The 16,674-nt window shown below is 37.3% G+C and overlaps 1 protein-coding gene across 4 annotated transcripts in view; it reads right to left on the reverse strand.

Annotated features, from left to right (window-relative positions):
* Window positions 1-613: 613 nt before the first annotated feature.
* SLC17A1 (solute carrier family 17 member 1) overlaps window positions 614-16,674 on the reverse strand; it is a 49,180-nt gene continuing 33,119 nt past the window's right edge. For all 4 annotated transcript variants that reach the window (XM_070584237.1, XM_070584234.1, XM_070584236.1 and 1 more), the window contains 2 exons: window positions 9,861-9,997; window positions 614-904 (listed from right to left, as the gene is read on the reverse strand). In XM_070584237.1, the coding sequence (XP_070440338.1) occupies window positions 9,863-9,997 (135 nt within the window). In that variant the 3' untranslated portion in view covers window positions 614-904; window positions 9,861-9,862. The remainder of the gene's footprint in view (window positions 905-9,860; window positions 9,998-16,674) is intronic.

Raw genomic sequence — 16,674 nt, forward strand, 5'->3', positions numbered from 1 at the left:
GTTTACGAAGTAAAAAAAAGTTACAGTAAGCTAAGGTTAATTTATTATTGAAGAAAGAAAATTTTTAAAAATAAATTTAGTGCAGCCTAAATGTACAGTGTTTATAAGGTCTAGAGTAGGGCACAGTAATGTCCTAGGCCTTCACATCCACTCACCACTCACTCACTGACGCACCCAGAGAAACTGCCAGTCCTGCAAGCTCCATTCATGGTAAGTGCCCTATCCAGATGTACTATTTTTTATCTTTTATATCATATTTTTACTTACCTTTTCTATGTTTAGATGTGTTTAGATACACCAATACTTACCATTGTGCTACAATTGCCTACAGTATTCAGCACAGTAACGTGCCATACCGGTTTGCCTAAGAGCAATAGGCTGCACACCGTACGTCCTAGGTGTGTAGTAGGCTACACCATCCAGGTTTGTGTAAGCACATTCTATAATGTTCTCGCAACAATGAAATTGCCTAATGATGCATTTTTCAGCATGTATCCCCATCATTAAGTGACACATGACTGTACAGAAATCTCAGATTTTCCACTGGCCCACCTATCTACAACACGGAGCAGTGAAAGTTGAAAATTGTAGAAAAGCTCTTTCACAAAGTCTTAGATAAAATTTTGTCTTCTTGTGCTTGTTTATTGGTTTATTCAACCATCGTTCATAAGGCAACTGATGTGGAATGGAAGACAAATAAACCTGCATTTAAAATTTAGACATTTTGCAAACAAAACGTGTTACAGAAGAGATGTACACAGGGTGTGTGTTGGGGAAACTGGTCTCCGAGGAATCCACGTGCTGTCTTCTTCTTGAGCTGGTGACAGTCTCTCAGTCCCGGCTCACGTGCTGGTTCCTCTTCCCTTGAGGCTGGCCCTAGGCTCTCCTAGAACTCTGTTTTATGCTAAGTTTTGAAGAGAAAGAAAAAGTGCACCCAAATGTCACCGGTGAGTCCTTGTACTCAGTGGATATAAGAAAGCTTTAAAACAGTTTAAAGAAATAGTCTGGCTTAGTATATTTTCCCCAAGTTGTCTTCCTTGTCCCAATGATAGGTTATACTAGGCATTTGTTACACTTCTCTCCTCTTTTTTTTTGGTGAGGAAAATTGGCCCTGAGCTAACATCTCTTGCCAATCTTCCTGTTTTTGCTTGAGGAAGACTGTCGCTGAGCTAACATCAGTGCCAATCTTCCTCTATTTTGTATGTGGGACGTCGCTGCAGCATGACTTGATGAGTAGTGTGTAGGTCCGTGCCCAGGATCCAAACCCGTGAACACTGGGCTGCCCAAACAGAGCACATGAACTTAACCACTATGCCATCTGGCCGACCCCCACTTCTCTCCTCTTGACATAAAAATGAATATGATTGGTGCAATTTTATCATCCTTCTTCTTTACTCTCAAAAGTCTATGTGTAAAAGGTGTGAACAATTCCAACATCTTGCTAGGTCCAGGCACATGGTACGAAACCATCCATCATTTGCTATACATCTGTGCTGTATCCCAAAAACAAAAAAACACTGCACACCTATAGGGTTTGGAACTCAGGTAGTTTGATACTGCTGCTCTCCCTAATAAGAATACATTTTATCCACAGCAATAACAAGGCACACTTTTTGTGTTTTACCAAATTCCCATTCTTCATAATCAATTTGTTACTAAGAAAATGAAAATAAAACTTCCCTTTGTGATCCTACACCAACGACACACTTTGACTTCTGGCTCAGAAGCATCCCTAGTCCTTTCAAAGAACAGACTGCTGTACCCTGTGGCAATTGGGGCAGTGCTATCTGTTAAAATGGACTGAAACTCAACTTCACCTGGTTAGCAGGTGTCCATATTAATTCAGCTGGTGTCATGTTCTCCAAAACCCAAAAAAGGGAAGTGGCTAAGGTGCTAAACCGGTGTATGAATCCAGGGACCTATCTGGGGTAACAATGAGGAAGGCACACACTATCTTTCTTTTATACTGAACATTTTTATTCTTTTTTGTGTTTGGAGTTTTATTAGTTACTAAAACATGTCATTCACACTAATAGACATTTTCTGGCTTTCTGAGTAGAAACTACTTACATTGCCTAATAACTGTGTATAAGTACCCCAGATGTGTTTCTACATGTTAGCTGAATATAAGCATTCCTTTAGTGTAGGCAATCGTGATGCATTTTATCCAGTGGAGGGGAAATGTTACACAATGCTGTCATTTCACCAGCAACGGAGAGAAAATTTGATATCTCTCACCAAAATGTTACTGCTTTAAGTGCACACAGTTCACTGGAAGGAAGAAAGGTATCTCTTGTTCTCCTCTTTTCTGGGATGGCCTATATTTGGCCAAATTTGTGGTGAATAATTCTGAAACAGGATGTAAGACATTGTTACATTGGAGACTTTGGTATTGGTGACAATATACAACACATATAAAATTCCAAAGTGAGGTGTAAGGGCACCTTACAGATATTCTTCAGGATGCGATTAAAAAAACCAGTCATATGGTTCTAAAACAATTTAGGATTACATAAAAGTGAAAGCTTCAGGAGAACAGAGATGGATAAAGACTTTGAAAGAATTTAAAAATGTGTGTTTCCCCCCTAAGATCAAAAACAGGACAAGGATGTCCACTCTCTCATTTCTATTCAACATTATAATAGAGGTTCTAGGCAGGGCAATTAGGCAAGAAAAAGAAATAAAAGGCATCTAGATTGAAAAAGAAGTCAAACTATATTCAAGGATGACATAATCTTCTACATAGAAATTGTAAGGAATTCTCTAAAAAAGTATTAGAAGTAATAAGTCAGTTTAGCAAGGTTTCAGGATACAAGATCAACATACAAAAATCAGTTATATTTCTATATACTTGTAACAAACAATCCAAAAATTAAGAAAATTTTATTTAAAATGGCATTAAAAAGAATAAAATACTTAGGAACAAATTTAACAAAAGTGTAAAATTTATAATCAGAAAAGTACAAAATATTGTTTAAAGAAATTAAAGAAGATTTACATGAATGGAAAAACATCCTATGTTCATGGACTGGGAGAGTAAACGCTGTTAAAATGGCGATACTCCTGAAATTATCCATAGATTCAGTGTGATCTCTGTCAGAATCCCAGCTGATTTCTCCTTGGAAATTGACAAGCTGATTCTAAAATTCATGTGGAATTTCAAGAGACCGAGAATAGCCAAAACAACTTTGAAAAAGAAGAACAAAGTTGGAGGACTCATACTTCAAAACTTTCTACAAAGCAAGAGTAATCAAGAGAGAGTGGTACTGGCATAAAGATAGCTGTATAGACCAGTAGAATAGAAGTAAGAGTCCAGAAATAAACCAATCTGTCTAGGGAAAACTGATTTTTGATAAAGATGCCAAGACCATTCAATGTGGAAAGAACAGTCTTTTTAACAAATTGTACTGGGACAGCTGGATAGCTACATGCTAAAGAATGAATCTGGACCCTTAGCTCACACCCTTTACAAAAGTTAACTCAAAAGATCAAAGACCTAAATGTACGAGCTAAAACAATAAAACTCTTAGAAGAAAATACAGGAGTAAATCTTCACAACTTCAAATTTGGCAATGGTTTCTTAGATATAACACCAAAAGCAGAAACAACAAAAGGGAAAATAAAGGGAACTTCATAAATATTAAAAACTTTTGTGCATCAAAGAACACTATCAAGAAAGTGAAAAGACAACCTCAGAATGGGAGAAACTATTTGCCAATCACATATCTGATAAGGGTCCAATACCCAGAATATATAAACTCAACAACAAAAAGACGAACAAATCAACTAAAAAATGGGCAAAAAACTCAAATAAATATTTTTCCAAAGAAGATATAAAAATGGCCAATGAGTACATGAAAAGATGCTCAATATCATTAGACATTAGGGAAACACAAATAAAAACTACTTCAAACCCAATAGGATGGCAATAATAAAACAAAAATCAAACAGAAAATAACAGTGTAGGGATGTAGAGAATTGGAACCCTCATACATTTGCTGATGGGAATGTAAAATGGTGCTGCCACTATGGCAAACAGTTTCATGGTTCCTGAAAAAGTTAAGTATAGAATTATCATATGACCTAGTATTTCCACTACTAGGTATATACCCAAAAGAAACAAACATTCACACAAAAACTTGTACACAAATGTCTATAGCAGTCTATTCACAATAGCCAAAAAGTGGAAGCAACCCAAATGTCCATCAACAGATGAATGAATAAACAAAATGTGGTATATCCATGCAATCAAATATTACTTGGCCACAAACGGGAATGAAGTACTGTCACATACTACACCATGGATGAACACTGTAACATTACGCTAAGTGAAAGAGGCTAATCACAAAAAAATATTAGGTGATTCCATTTATTCCAAATGTCTAGAATAGGTAAATCTACAGAGAGGATGCGTTAGAAATGAGATTATTTGTTGTTTAGGGTTGGAAGGATGGGGTGACAGGAGAGTAATGGTAAAGGTACAAGTTTTCTCTCTGTGGTGATAAAAACGTTCTGAAATTAACTGTGGTGACAGTTGCACATATCTGTGACTATACTAAGAAACACTGAATTGTACACTTTAAACAGGTAAATTACATGGCATGTGAATTATACTGTTGTGTGAATAAAATTTAAAAAATTGTGCTGTGATTTTCCCACCCTGCCTCCCTCTGGCGTAGGTGGAAGCCTGCCCCACCCCACATTCATATCTGCTGGGATGAGCCTTTAATGAAACCACCTGGAGTAGATTCCTGAGGAATCTAGGCCTGAAGATGTGTTAGTGTTTCCCATGGACCAGATGCAGGTCACAGGAGAGATAGTCTGTCCCAAGGGACCACCTGGAAGGGTGATAGGATATCCATAAAGAGTGACCTGTGTGGAGTGGAGCCAAGGAGCCAAGGGACATTGCCTTGAGGCCTCTTGTGCATGAAGGAAAGAGTGTTTTCAACATCTTTTAGCCCAGGGAGCTTGAGATATCTGACAATAGGGCTAGGCTAACAAGAAATTTCCCTACCTGCTTTCCTCTCTTTTCTCTCCTTGTTATACCCCAGGAGGGGCAGAAATGGGGTCAGCAAACTGGGGGATGAGGATAGAGAAAGAAGAAAATGGTCACATCCTTTCCCTGAAGGAGATGGTCTGCCTGAAACTTTGTTCAAGCCAGAGAGACAGGGAAGGAGTGTCATACTTGAAGGGCAATTGGTGTGCTGCATTATATATTGAAATTAGTATTTTCGATTACCTAACCAGGTAACGTGTGTGTTTGCTATTTAAAGTGACCACAAGACTTTTTATTACCTAACCGTGCTTTAAAAAAACGGGGAGGGGATCCTGACTTATCATTCTTTCTTCACGGAGCAGGTTCGAAGGGAAAGTTTCCTGAACAATTCATTTCCTGAACAATTTTGTTCAAAAGTTATTGGGGAGAGGGGGCAGCAATGGCAAGGTAGGCTGCTTCACTGCAAAGACACATTAAGGCCAATTGATGCCCTAAGCACAGCCCAACACTGGTGTTCCCGTGGCCCTTCCATCGCATAGAAGAAAGAGCTTAGGGGTCTTTTATACAAATCAGCTGACGAGTTAAAAGCTAGGCAGACCCAGCTAGCTTTCTGTGACATGAGACTTTCAGACCACAAGATGGAAATAAATGTGTCATAGATATTTTCTTATAGCATTATAGTTATTATCAATATCTCAAAAAACATTGTTTTGCTCATCACTATTATTTTGAAATTATAGTAGTTATATTAGACCTCTTGTTAGTTCTCATTATTTAATGAATCAATAAAGAAGCATATATGTTATTACAAATGTGCTTTTAAAATATCTTGATAACTATTTCAACATAATCGTTCTCCTTCGGAGTTTTCTGCATGATATTCTGAACTGAGGTCCATTATACAAAAGAAGTTGAGAAGTCCTGCTATAAGGAACTTCCACAGGCAGAATGCATGTCCCTTTACACAACTAGTATCCCCGGAACCCCTGAAATAAATTCAAAGAAGCAAAACAGAAAACTGCAAAAACTAGGGAACTCCCTCATGCCAAAACCAACAAGCACTATTTGCTAAATCCGAAACAATGAGGACTGATTGAAAAGGTGACACTGGGAATCAACTTGCAGCTGCCTACCAGACTCATGAGCTGGATGCATTCGTCAGGAAATAAGAGGGAAATGCCCCAGGCCAGGGGCTGTACCATCTTTCCACCAGAGTGAAGTGAAGCAGGGGAAAGTGCATCTGGAAACCAGATGGACCCTTGCAATTCTGGCGCCCCACGCCCTTTTGCTGTGACCTCTGGGATAGAGGAGAAATATGTGGTTATGACTCAGCCCTTGCTTATTTTCCCCCATCTTCTTAAATCAAGAGGGGAAGTTGAGATTGACCAACTTTGCAACAATGTGTCAGTTTGACTGTGATGGGAAAAACACGGCTGCTGCTGCAAACAAAATGCCTGTGCACTGCCTAATGGCTGACAGCCCTGAAGACGCAGGATGTTGAAGAAACAACCACCAGCACAACAAAAAGCAAGGCCAAGGAAAACATCTTTTGAACTATCATACTACCTGTGCTGGAGTTCCCTGAGCTGTCTGTCACCTAGCCTAGAGTCTAAAAGGCAGATTTAAAGCCTCCAGGCCTCCAGCTCCAGCCTGATGGCAAGATGAAAATGGCGACCAGGCAAACACCAGAAAAGAATTGAGGAAATTCTACCCACACCGTGCTTGGGCAATTACAAGCTCAGGTAGAATCAGTCCTAGCCAGAGAAAAGTGATTAGAAAAGTCAAATATTTTAGATATTTTGGAAGGAAAAAGAAGGCAGAAAAAGAGTATAGCACACTAATGAAAAATGAACACATTTTCAAAGAAAACTTAAAGAGTATAAGCACAACCAAAATTGAAAATATTCCATGAACTTTCCGAATTACTAGAGGCAGGCAAAGGAGCAGGAGGAAGAGGAAGGCCACAAAGATAAGGAGGACATTTTTTAAGGGGATATAAAATAAAATGACAGAAAATGAAGTACATTTGTAATGATAATAAATGCGGTTGGACTAAGTTCATCTATACAAAGCAGACAGCACTCAGTGGGTGAAATAATTAAGCCCAACAATGTACCGTTTGTAAGAAACAAATACTAAACGAAATGACTTGGGAAGGTGGAATTTAAAGGCTACGAAAAAGTATTCCAGGGAATCTCAAACAAGCATATGCGCAGAAAATGTGAGGTTGCAATATCGATATCAGAAAGTCAATTAAGAGTAAAAATCATAATACGGAAAAGGCTGATAATTTTACAAAATCAAAATTAAATTTCCAATTAAGATATAATTGTCAAAATCTTTTTGAAATTGTAGTAGAACGTCAGAATATTCAATAACAACTGCTTGGACATAAACAGAAATTAATGGAAATAGTAGTGGAAAACATCAGTATAACTTTTAGTATTTAATAGACAACTATGTGGAAACAAGTAAGATTTATAGGATCTGAATAAAGTAGTATGATTGCAACCATGACTGTTCCCAACTCCATACCTTGGAAATAGAGGCTAAACCTTTGCTGATGCCTAGGGAGTATTTCCTAGTGCTGTTATGAGCTTATTCATAAGGACAGCCTCAGAAATTTCTGTGTTAAAATATTTGTTCGAGCTACCATATTTTCCAACTACTGCTTATCTTCCATTCACTTACACAAAATTTATTAACTAAGACTGCATTGATGGACATGTTTAATTTCAGACCCAGATTTTTGCCATTTTTAAGCAGCAATCTTGAGTATATATCTATGTTGGTGGTTTTTTGTGAGTGCACCATTATGGATGTTCTTAGTACTGGCAACCCCGAGTCAATTTAATTTTTGATTGATACTATCAAATATCCCTCCAATCATCATCTGGATCATTTCTTTCAATAAATTTGCTAACTGGTTATCATTGTTTAATGTGAAAAAATTTATTTCTCTATTAATGGGTTAGTCAGAAACTTATTGCATGCATTTATTGTTTCTATAGCTTTCCAGTCAACCTACTTGGATTTTCTAGGTAAACAATCATATCATCCACTCATGGTGGTAATTTTACCCTTTTCCAACGTGGATTCCTTTATTTCCTTCTCTCTCAACTTCTCCCTCTTAAGTGAAAACCTTGCTGCTTATTGCACAGATAAAATGCCAACCCACATCCTGACCCACCATGTATGTGCCCATAAACTCTGCCTTCTCTCCGCTACTTTGGATCAACTCTAGGTTCATATCCAAGGCCAACCCCTGCACTGTGCTTGGATAGCATCCCTTCTGGATGACTCAAGACTTTAATTCTGCCTGTGAACCTTCTCTCCAACATTGTGAAAACTCACTATTGGATTAAACTGTCAGCTTATATATTATTGCACCTAATTCTAAAACAAACAACAAACAAAAACTCCCTAATGCCACATCCCTCTACAGTTGCCATGCTATTTCTCTGCTCTCCTTTATAGGGCTGTCTATTCTGGCTATCTCCATTTCCTCAGCTCACCTTCTCTCATTCCTTCCTTCCTTCCTCCCTTCCTCCCTCCCTCTCTCCCTCCTTCTTTCATTTCTTATAAAACACAGATACAGAAAACGTCACAAAACAAATGTGTAACTCAATGAACACTCTTTTAATCACAACCCTAGACGTGAAAAATGAAATATCACCAGGACCCTAGAAGTTTTCTGTGATCCATCCTAATCACAACCTCTCTCTCCCTTTTAGAAGTAATGACTATCCTGACATTTAGAGTAATGTCTTCTGTGTATGTCTCTATAGATTTGTCACCTATGTATGTATCCCTATAGAGTTTAGTTTCACCAGCTTTTAAAAATTTATATCTTTTAAGTCCCTTTTAATGTAGAGATTCCCCCTTCATCTTTTTTTCCCCTTATAATTTATTTGTTAAAGAATCTGAGTCTTTTGACCTGTAACCTTCCTATGGTTTAGAATTGCTGATGATATCCTTAGGATTTATTTCAACATATTCTCTGTTCTCTGTATCTTTTCCAAAACATTAGCTGTTCCCAGAGGCTTGATCATATTCAGTTTGATTTTCTTAGCAAGATCTTGGTGGTGGTATGCTCTTTCATCAGGATGTACACAATGTCTCTATGTCTCTCTTTTGGTGATGTTAACAGCTGTTAACGCACAATACTTGGATCCCTTAATTCACTGGGGTTTACAAAAGGGGGATATTCTATATCCATCAATTCTTGCTTATGTATTAGCTGAAATAATTCTGCAGAAAAGACATTTCTCCTTCTATTTACCACTGACAGAGTTTAGAGAAGAAAGGCACAATATCAGATTCTCTTTCGAACTTTAATGGGCCTCTTGTCTCCATCATTCACTTGAAAATCATTCTAGCCAGGGTCACCTTTAACGTACCTCTTGCCAAACCCATTAGTAAGTTTTCAGACCTTAGACAATTTGGCTGCTTGATAGCATTTGCCACAGGTAATTATACCCACCTTTTTCACTTCTTTTCTGAGATACCACTCTCTGCAACTGTTCCTACTTCATTGAAGGCCCTTCCTGGTCTCCCTGGCAAATTTTCCCTTCTCTTCCTCAACTTTAAATGTTAGAGAGGCCCAGGCACCCAAATTTTTATCTCTAGCCCCAGTATCTTCCCAGAATTCCAGAGTAGCACATCTTCTGGGTGGCATGCCGTCTCCATCAGGATGTCAAATAGTTTCATACTTCACATGGTCTCGTCTTCTCCCCCAAGTCTTCACCCCTTGTTTTTCCCCATCTCAGTCAGCAACACCACAGTTTGCTCAGGGGCCATCCTCAACTCCTCTCCGTCCTGCATCCCCAGTTTCAAAATCTGTCCTTAATCTATCCCTTCTTACCTTCAGAGGCGTGTGTGTTGTTTTTCTTTAGCCCAGTCCTGAATTTCTGCTTTAGCGAATATAAGGTAGAAAATTACGCCTATCACATTAATGCCTGCTATCAGGAAGAAGATTTTAAACCAGGAAGATTCTGGATCCTGAGGGATTGAAGTGCAAAATAATTTTAAATTATTAACCTTGTTGTTATATTTGGTAACATTTAGAATATGACATTAAAATTAATATAGGCTCAACACAGATCACTTAACACACATGGAAAAACACTTTAAAAAAGTCACAGTTTCACTCTACAAACATAATCGCTATTTGTCTTTCTACTTTTTCACCTCTGTCAATGTACATATAATTTTTCATGCAGAAAAATGACATTATGATGTACATAGTGCTAAAGCCAAGAATGCACATGGTTTTTCATTTAGAAATATATCATAAACATGCTTGCATATCAAGAAATATTCAACTGTACCATAACCTTTACTAACTGATTAGTAATCCAGAGTTTAGATCCATAAAGTTTATAAACACATCCCTTATTTCTTTATATTTGAATTGTTTTTCACTTTTTGCTGCTAAAAGTTTGAATATCTTGGTGGTTAATTACATACACATCAATGCTTTTGAATAAAATTTATTAAATACCTTTTTTTAATCTATGAAAATGTCTGACACATTTTCTCTTTCAGCCTTTCAATACGACCAGCTTCATTAATAGATTTTGTAATATCAAGCCACTTTTACTTTCATAGAAAATGGCCTACTTAATCATGGTGTCAAATGTATTTTAATATGCTGGTGGATTCTATGTGCGGTAGTTTATTTCATTTTTGCATCTATGTTCAAAGATTACATTAAATTTCAATTATGTTTCAGATTTTACCACTTTGTCCTTTATTTCTTTCATCAGCTGAGGTTAAATTTTATGTAGTTAAATGTATAATGCATTGTAATTGAGTTTTGGTCTCTTGTGCCACGCTTTTGAAGGATGTCCTGCCCAGAGTTTATATAATCATTAACGCTGATTTTACTTTTGTATCTTTATTGTTTCCTTTCTTCATTTACATTTTACTCATCTAGAATTAATTTTGGGGTAAGATATGAGAACAGAGTATAATTACATTTTTCTACAAGTGGGCTTGCCACTATGTTTAAAAAAAAATTAATCAATCCCCTCTGGTTTGAAATGAAACTTTGTTATTCAGAATGTATTTTTTTCAGAATTTGACAAAATTATCACTAGTTTCATTTAAAATACAATTAAGGTTAGACATCTAAAAAATAAAATAATAATGTTAGTTGCTAGACTAGACATTAATTCTATTTAATTATAGTGATTTCTGTAACTAAAATATGCCAAACTGGACAGGCATTGGCAAACAGAAAGTTAAGAAAAGGACCAAGAGGTGCTTAGAAATTTAATGATAAATAATTAAGCTTGCAATAACTTTGTTAAGACTATAGAATTCATTGTGATTTGGAATTGAAGTCCAGCCTAAAAGCTTGATATGCCTCTCCTTTCATGTATTTTCACTAATGTTGCTCAATAAATGTGCAGTTTTCTTCATATGGACTTTGCACAATTTTCAGTGTTTTTTTCCCCACAGGTATTTTGCAACACTGGTTGCTACTGTGCTTTAGATTTTTCCACAGTATGATATCTAACTTCGATGTTTTCCCACAAGAGGACAATTATATTCTCTATACATGATGTTATTTTTTCTTTGCATTTACACCGTATATACTTGTAATTTAGTTTTCTTAACCAATTGTGTTTGCCAGCATTTTCAGAATGCTAAACAATAGGATAGATGCAAACACACTTTTATTTTTCCTGATTTAAAAGGATATGGAAACAACAATACTAGTTGCTATTATTCGTTGAACACACAAGCACACAAGCGTCTGACACTCACATGCATGATCTGATTTGGTAATCACCTTACCCTCATGAGGTTTCTATGTCATCTTGGCCATTTACAGCTAGAGACACTAAGACTTAGATTAAGAAATCTTTCCAGGTTACACAGCTTTTAAGTAGCTGAGTTAACATTTGAACAAGATTGTTTCACCAGAGAAATACGCACTGTAAACTGCTAAGTAGCTGACTCTCATTGTTTCTAGTATTTTTGCTTAAAGAAAACATTTTTCCTGATAATATGATAATACCATCTTTCTTTGGTTAATATTTGCTTCATTTTTTTTATGCTGCCCTTACAACTTTCAATGTTTCTCTCTCTTTGTTTTAGATATGTATCTTATACATAAATGACATATGAATGGATTTTGTTTTTAATCTGGTTTTACAAACTTTGTCTTTTAACTGTAGAGTTTAGTCCATCTATATTTATTGTGATCACTGGTATATTTGGATTTATTTCTACCATCCCTCTTTGTGCTTTCAGTTTGTCCTATTTTTTACCTATATTCTTACCCACACCTCACACCATTTCTTACTTTCTTTCAAATTGGGGAGTTTTTGCTTTTGCTTTCTTTGTTCTCATTCCATTTCTCCCCCCTCTTCTAGTTTGAAAATTCTACACTCTGTGTCTATTTTAATGGTTGCCCTTAAAACTTTAACACATATATTAAAAAAATTACTATCAATCCTTATATTTTAAAAAAATTAGGCTGGGAGGAGGGAGAAATGGGGATTTGTTGTTCATTGAGTATAGAGTTTCAGTTATGCAAGATGACAAAGTTCTAAATGTCTGTTGTGTAACAATGTGCATATAGTTAACAATGCAGTTAACTATTCAATGCTGTAACATACACTTAAAAATTGTTAAAAGGGTAAATTTATACTATGCGTTTTTTACACAATAAAAAATTAACAAAAGAAAGTTGGAGAAGAACTCTATAGTCTCTGAATAAAAACTGATTCATTAAAAAAAATTGAACGTTTTCATTTCCCATCACTCTCTCAGATAACATACACTATTTTTTCTTATACATTAGCCTATCTAGTTTTTACTTATAACTCTACACATTGCATTATTAATAGTATTTTATAAAGTCAGTAGTTTAAAAAATTTCTCCATTATGGTCTTACATATTTTTGGTTGCATTAATTCCAAGATATTTATAACTTTTGTTACCAGTGTGAATGGCATCTTATTTAGATTTATTTTTTTCCTACATGGTATTTCTGGTATTTATAAATGCTGTTAAGTATGTTGAGCTTGTTCCGAGCAGACTTACTAAACCGTGTTCTTCTTTACTTTTTCTATTTTCAGTTTTATTGATCTTGTTGGTTTATAGAATCATTGAAAAATTGAAGCTTTCAAATTTAATCCTCCAGTCCCTACATTCAGCCACTTCTGGGCCTAATCAAAAACATTCAAATATTCACCAATAGGTAGCTCTCAAAATGTTTGCCCTCAGGGTCAGCATTCCTCTGGACCAATGGTTGCTGTTTGTCTCCCAATCTTCCTTTTCTGAAGGGAAGTATTTATTGTGGCTGTTGGATTGCTGTGCTGCAATAGTGTACAGCATGACGGAGCATGTAACCCCTGCTGCAGAGGACAGTTATGCATTATGTCTCAATGAAAGGACGACATATTTTGCACTTTGAACTTGACGCCATAACTAGGAGGGACTTTAGGGTTGTGTCGCCTCCCTTATAGAGGAGTAAAATTGTTCCACATGCAGGAAGGAGTGTAAACTGAATTTTTGGTGGCTAGAAGAGTGAACTGAGGTAATCAACAAGTTGTTCACCAAACATTTTTGGTCCTCTTTCCAGGCACATGGCAAGGTTGCACTCCACAGCTCCCATAAAGTCAGGTTTAGCCATGAAACTTGCTTTGGACCATGCAATGGAACAGAAGAGCCATTGCACAATTCACTGCATCTCTTTTCTCTGCTTTGGCCATTGGGGATGCTTGGAGAAGGGGCTCTTCCCAGTTAACCCCGTTAGCTGACTTGTGATAAATCTATCAATGGAGAAAAAAAAACCCTTATAAATTTTTGCTACTGGGCTTTGGGGTTGTTGGCCCCACTGCTGTGTCTGTCGAATTCACTCAGTGAGTTCCTAATTTTGTTTTTTAAATTTTCCATTTCTAAAATTTATTTTTAGTAGTACTTTTTCAAATATTCTGTTACTCATACAGTTTTAAGCCTTCTACAGAAACTTTCAAGCTTCGCTTCTACTTTTTTGAACAGAGTAAGCGTAGCGTACTGGTGTTACTGCTAATTTGATAATTCCATTATCTGTTGTCCTTGGGGTCTACTTCTGTTGCTACTGTTGTTTGCTCTTATTTGTGGCTCTGCTGGTTTTCCCCCATTTTGTCATGCCTCCTCAATGTGCCCGGTGATCTTTTGTTGTGTGCAGAAGATTGTACTTAAAAACTATTTCTACCGACAATTTGATGGGTGATGCCATTTGCCTCCAAGCAGAGTTTTTGTTTGCTTCTTCCAGGCTGATTTGGGGCACTGGCCCTCCTGAATCCTTTTCAATTAAGGTTTGATATTTTCTGGTCTATCCAGATGACCAAAGCAGGCCACGTGAGGACTGGTTTATTTCTGTTCACCTTACTCCATCAGTGCAGCCATTGGAAGGTCTCAGACTAAAACAAGTTAATTTATCAGGTTGCTCATCCTCAGCAGGTGCTGGAGAGCAGCCAAAAAATCAGCTTTCCTCACCCCAGGAGGAAAATAACCCTTGGTCCTTTGCTCAACTCTTTCAGTTCCTGGCTTCTCCCAGATCCTACCTGTTAAAGTTTTTTACCTCTTTAGTTCTCTGAAGCTTCACAGAAGACTCTTTTTATATTTTTCTAGCCTATTTCATTGTCTTTATTAAGAGGGTTGGCCCAAATCAATTACTCTCCCGTTAATGGAAGTAGAAGCCTCACTAATTCTCTTTTTAGTTGTATTTAACTTGCAATTTTTTGTTTCAATTTATATATATATATATTTTTTTCCCTTTGGTAAGGAAGATTGGCCCTGAGCTAACATCCATTGCCAATCTTCCTCTTTTTCCTTGAGGAAGATTGTTCCCGAGCTAACCTCAGTGCCACTCTTCCTCTATTTTGTATGTGGGATGCCACCACAGCATAGCTTGACGAGCAGTGCATAGATCCGCACCCGGGATCTGAACCCATGAACTCCAGGCTGCAGAAGTGATATGGGTGAACTTAATCACTATAACACCAGGCCAGCTCCACAATTTCTGTATTTTTAATCGCTAGAGGTTAGATTTGGTTCCTGGTCAAATTTTATGTTTCTTATTTATATTTTCAATGGTCTTTTACTTTTTTAAACATATGCATAGATTTCCAATATCTCTGAAGATCTGATTCTGTGGTTTTTAATTCTTCTCTCACATGTCACCTTTTTCATCAAGTGTTTTGTGATTTTTGATTGATTGACTGTGAAGTCATATTCACTGAAATGTTATGCAGGAGGAAATTCTGGAGTATGAATTTAGGGTAAGTTTCTCCAGAAAAATTTTACTTACTTCCACTAGGCATCTGTGGACCACTTGAAATTCAATACTTGGCTTATGGCATTTGGAACAAATAGAGTTTGAATTTGCGCCTCACCCTTGTGAACAATGGTTTATTGTTTCAAATATTCAGAAGAATCTTTATTCAAGTTTTCCTCTCCCTTGGAAGCTGAGGCTGAGACAGACAGGTTTTCTTACTGGGCAGAGACACTTTGGAGAGTTCTGGAGCTACATTTCCTCCCCTGTTTTGGAAGTTAGTAGGGAAGTTAGCTCACCTGAGAACTTTTGGAAGGCAGCTCAGCAGATCTGAGTGAGTCCAATCGAAGAACAAGCTGAGTGGGTTCTATGCCCCGGGGGGAAGATGCACCCTGGTCTCCTGGAGTTCTTTTCTAGTGAGGCCACTTCTCTCACCAGGGAGCTTCCATGGCTATCAAGATGTTTCCTGCCAATGCCTATCTGATATCCTAAGTCATGGAGCATGATGGTGGAAGGTTCCTCTCTATGAGAAATTTGGCCGTGGTGAATGCAAACTCTCTCTCCTTGGTCCAAGACATGGGATAAGGAGCATTTGGAGGAATCGCATGCACCCTACTACTTCTCAGCTTGTAAGTTTTCCTCCAAATAAACCAAGTTTGTATATGAGCTACATGGTGCTCGTGGTGTGAGGATGTAGTCCTTAGTGATCACAGATTTATGCCAGCATTTCCATTCTGACTCTTCTTTTATGAGTAGTTTTGGGATATTATCTCTTATTTTCTGTCCATTACAACTGAAGGTATAGACCACCGAGGATGGGTAGTTGCCCAAGGTAGCCAGTGGCTTTGATGATGATTTGCCTCTCTGGAATCAAGCTCTTCCTTCTTCTTCTTCTCCTTCTCCTTCTTCTTTTTTGGTGAGGAAGATTGGCCCTGAGCTAACATCTGTTGCCAATCTTCCTCTTTTTGCTTTTTGCTTGAGGAAGATTGTCCCTAAGCTAACATTCTTGCCAATCATCTTCTATTTTTTTGCATGTGGGATGCTACCACAGCATGGCTTGACTAGCAGTGCATAGGTCTGTGCCCAGGATCTGAACCTGCAAACCACAGGCCACCGAAACAGAGTGTGCAAACCCAACCATTATGCCACCAGGCTGGCCCCAAGCTCTTCCTTCATTTTTAATCTCTGAAATTTTCTCTTACATTTTTTTTCAAGATCAGGCATGGATTTAAAATGATTGTTACAACTTTCTAGGGCATTTTAAGTGTTTTAAGAGGAGAATTTCAGGTAATCTTATCCACAACACTTGTAGAAACAGAAGTCAACCTTCATAGAAGTGTTTCTTTTGGTCATTCTTTAATTCTATTTGTTCCTGATTTTTCATTCCTTTTCTGACAAAAC

This window comes from Equus przewalskii, chromosome 19 (assembly GCF_037783145.1).
Source record: "Equus przewalskii isolate Varuska chromosome 19, EquPr2, whole genome shotgun sequence".
NCBI lineage: Eukaryota > Metazoa > Chordata > Mammalia > Perissodactyla > Equidae > Equus > Equus przewalskii.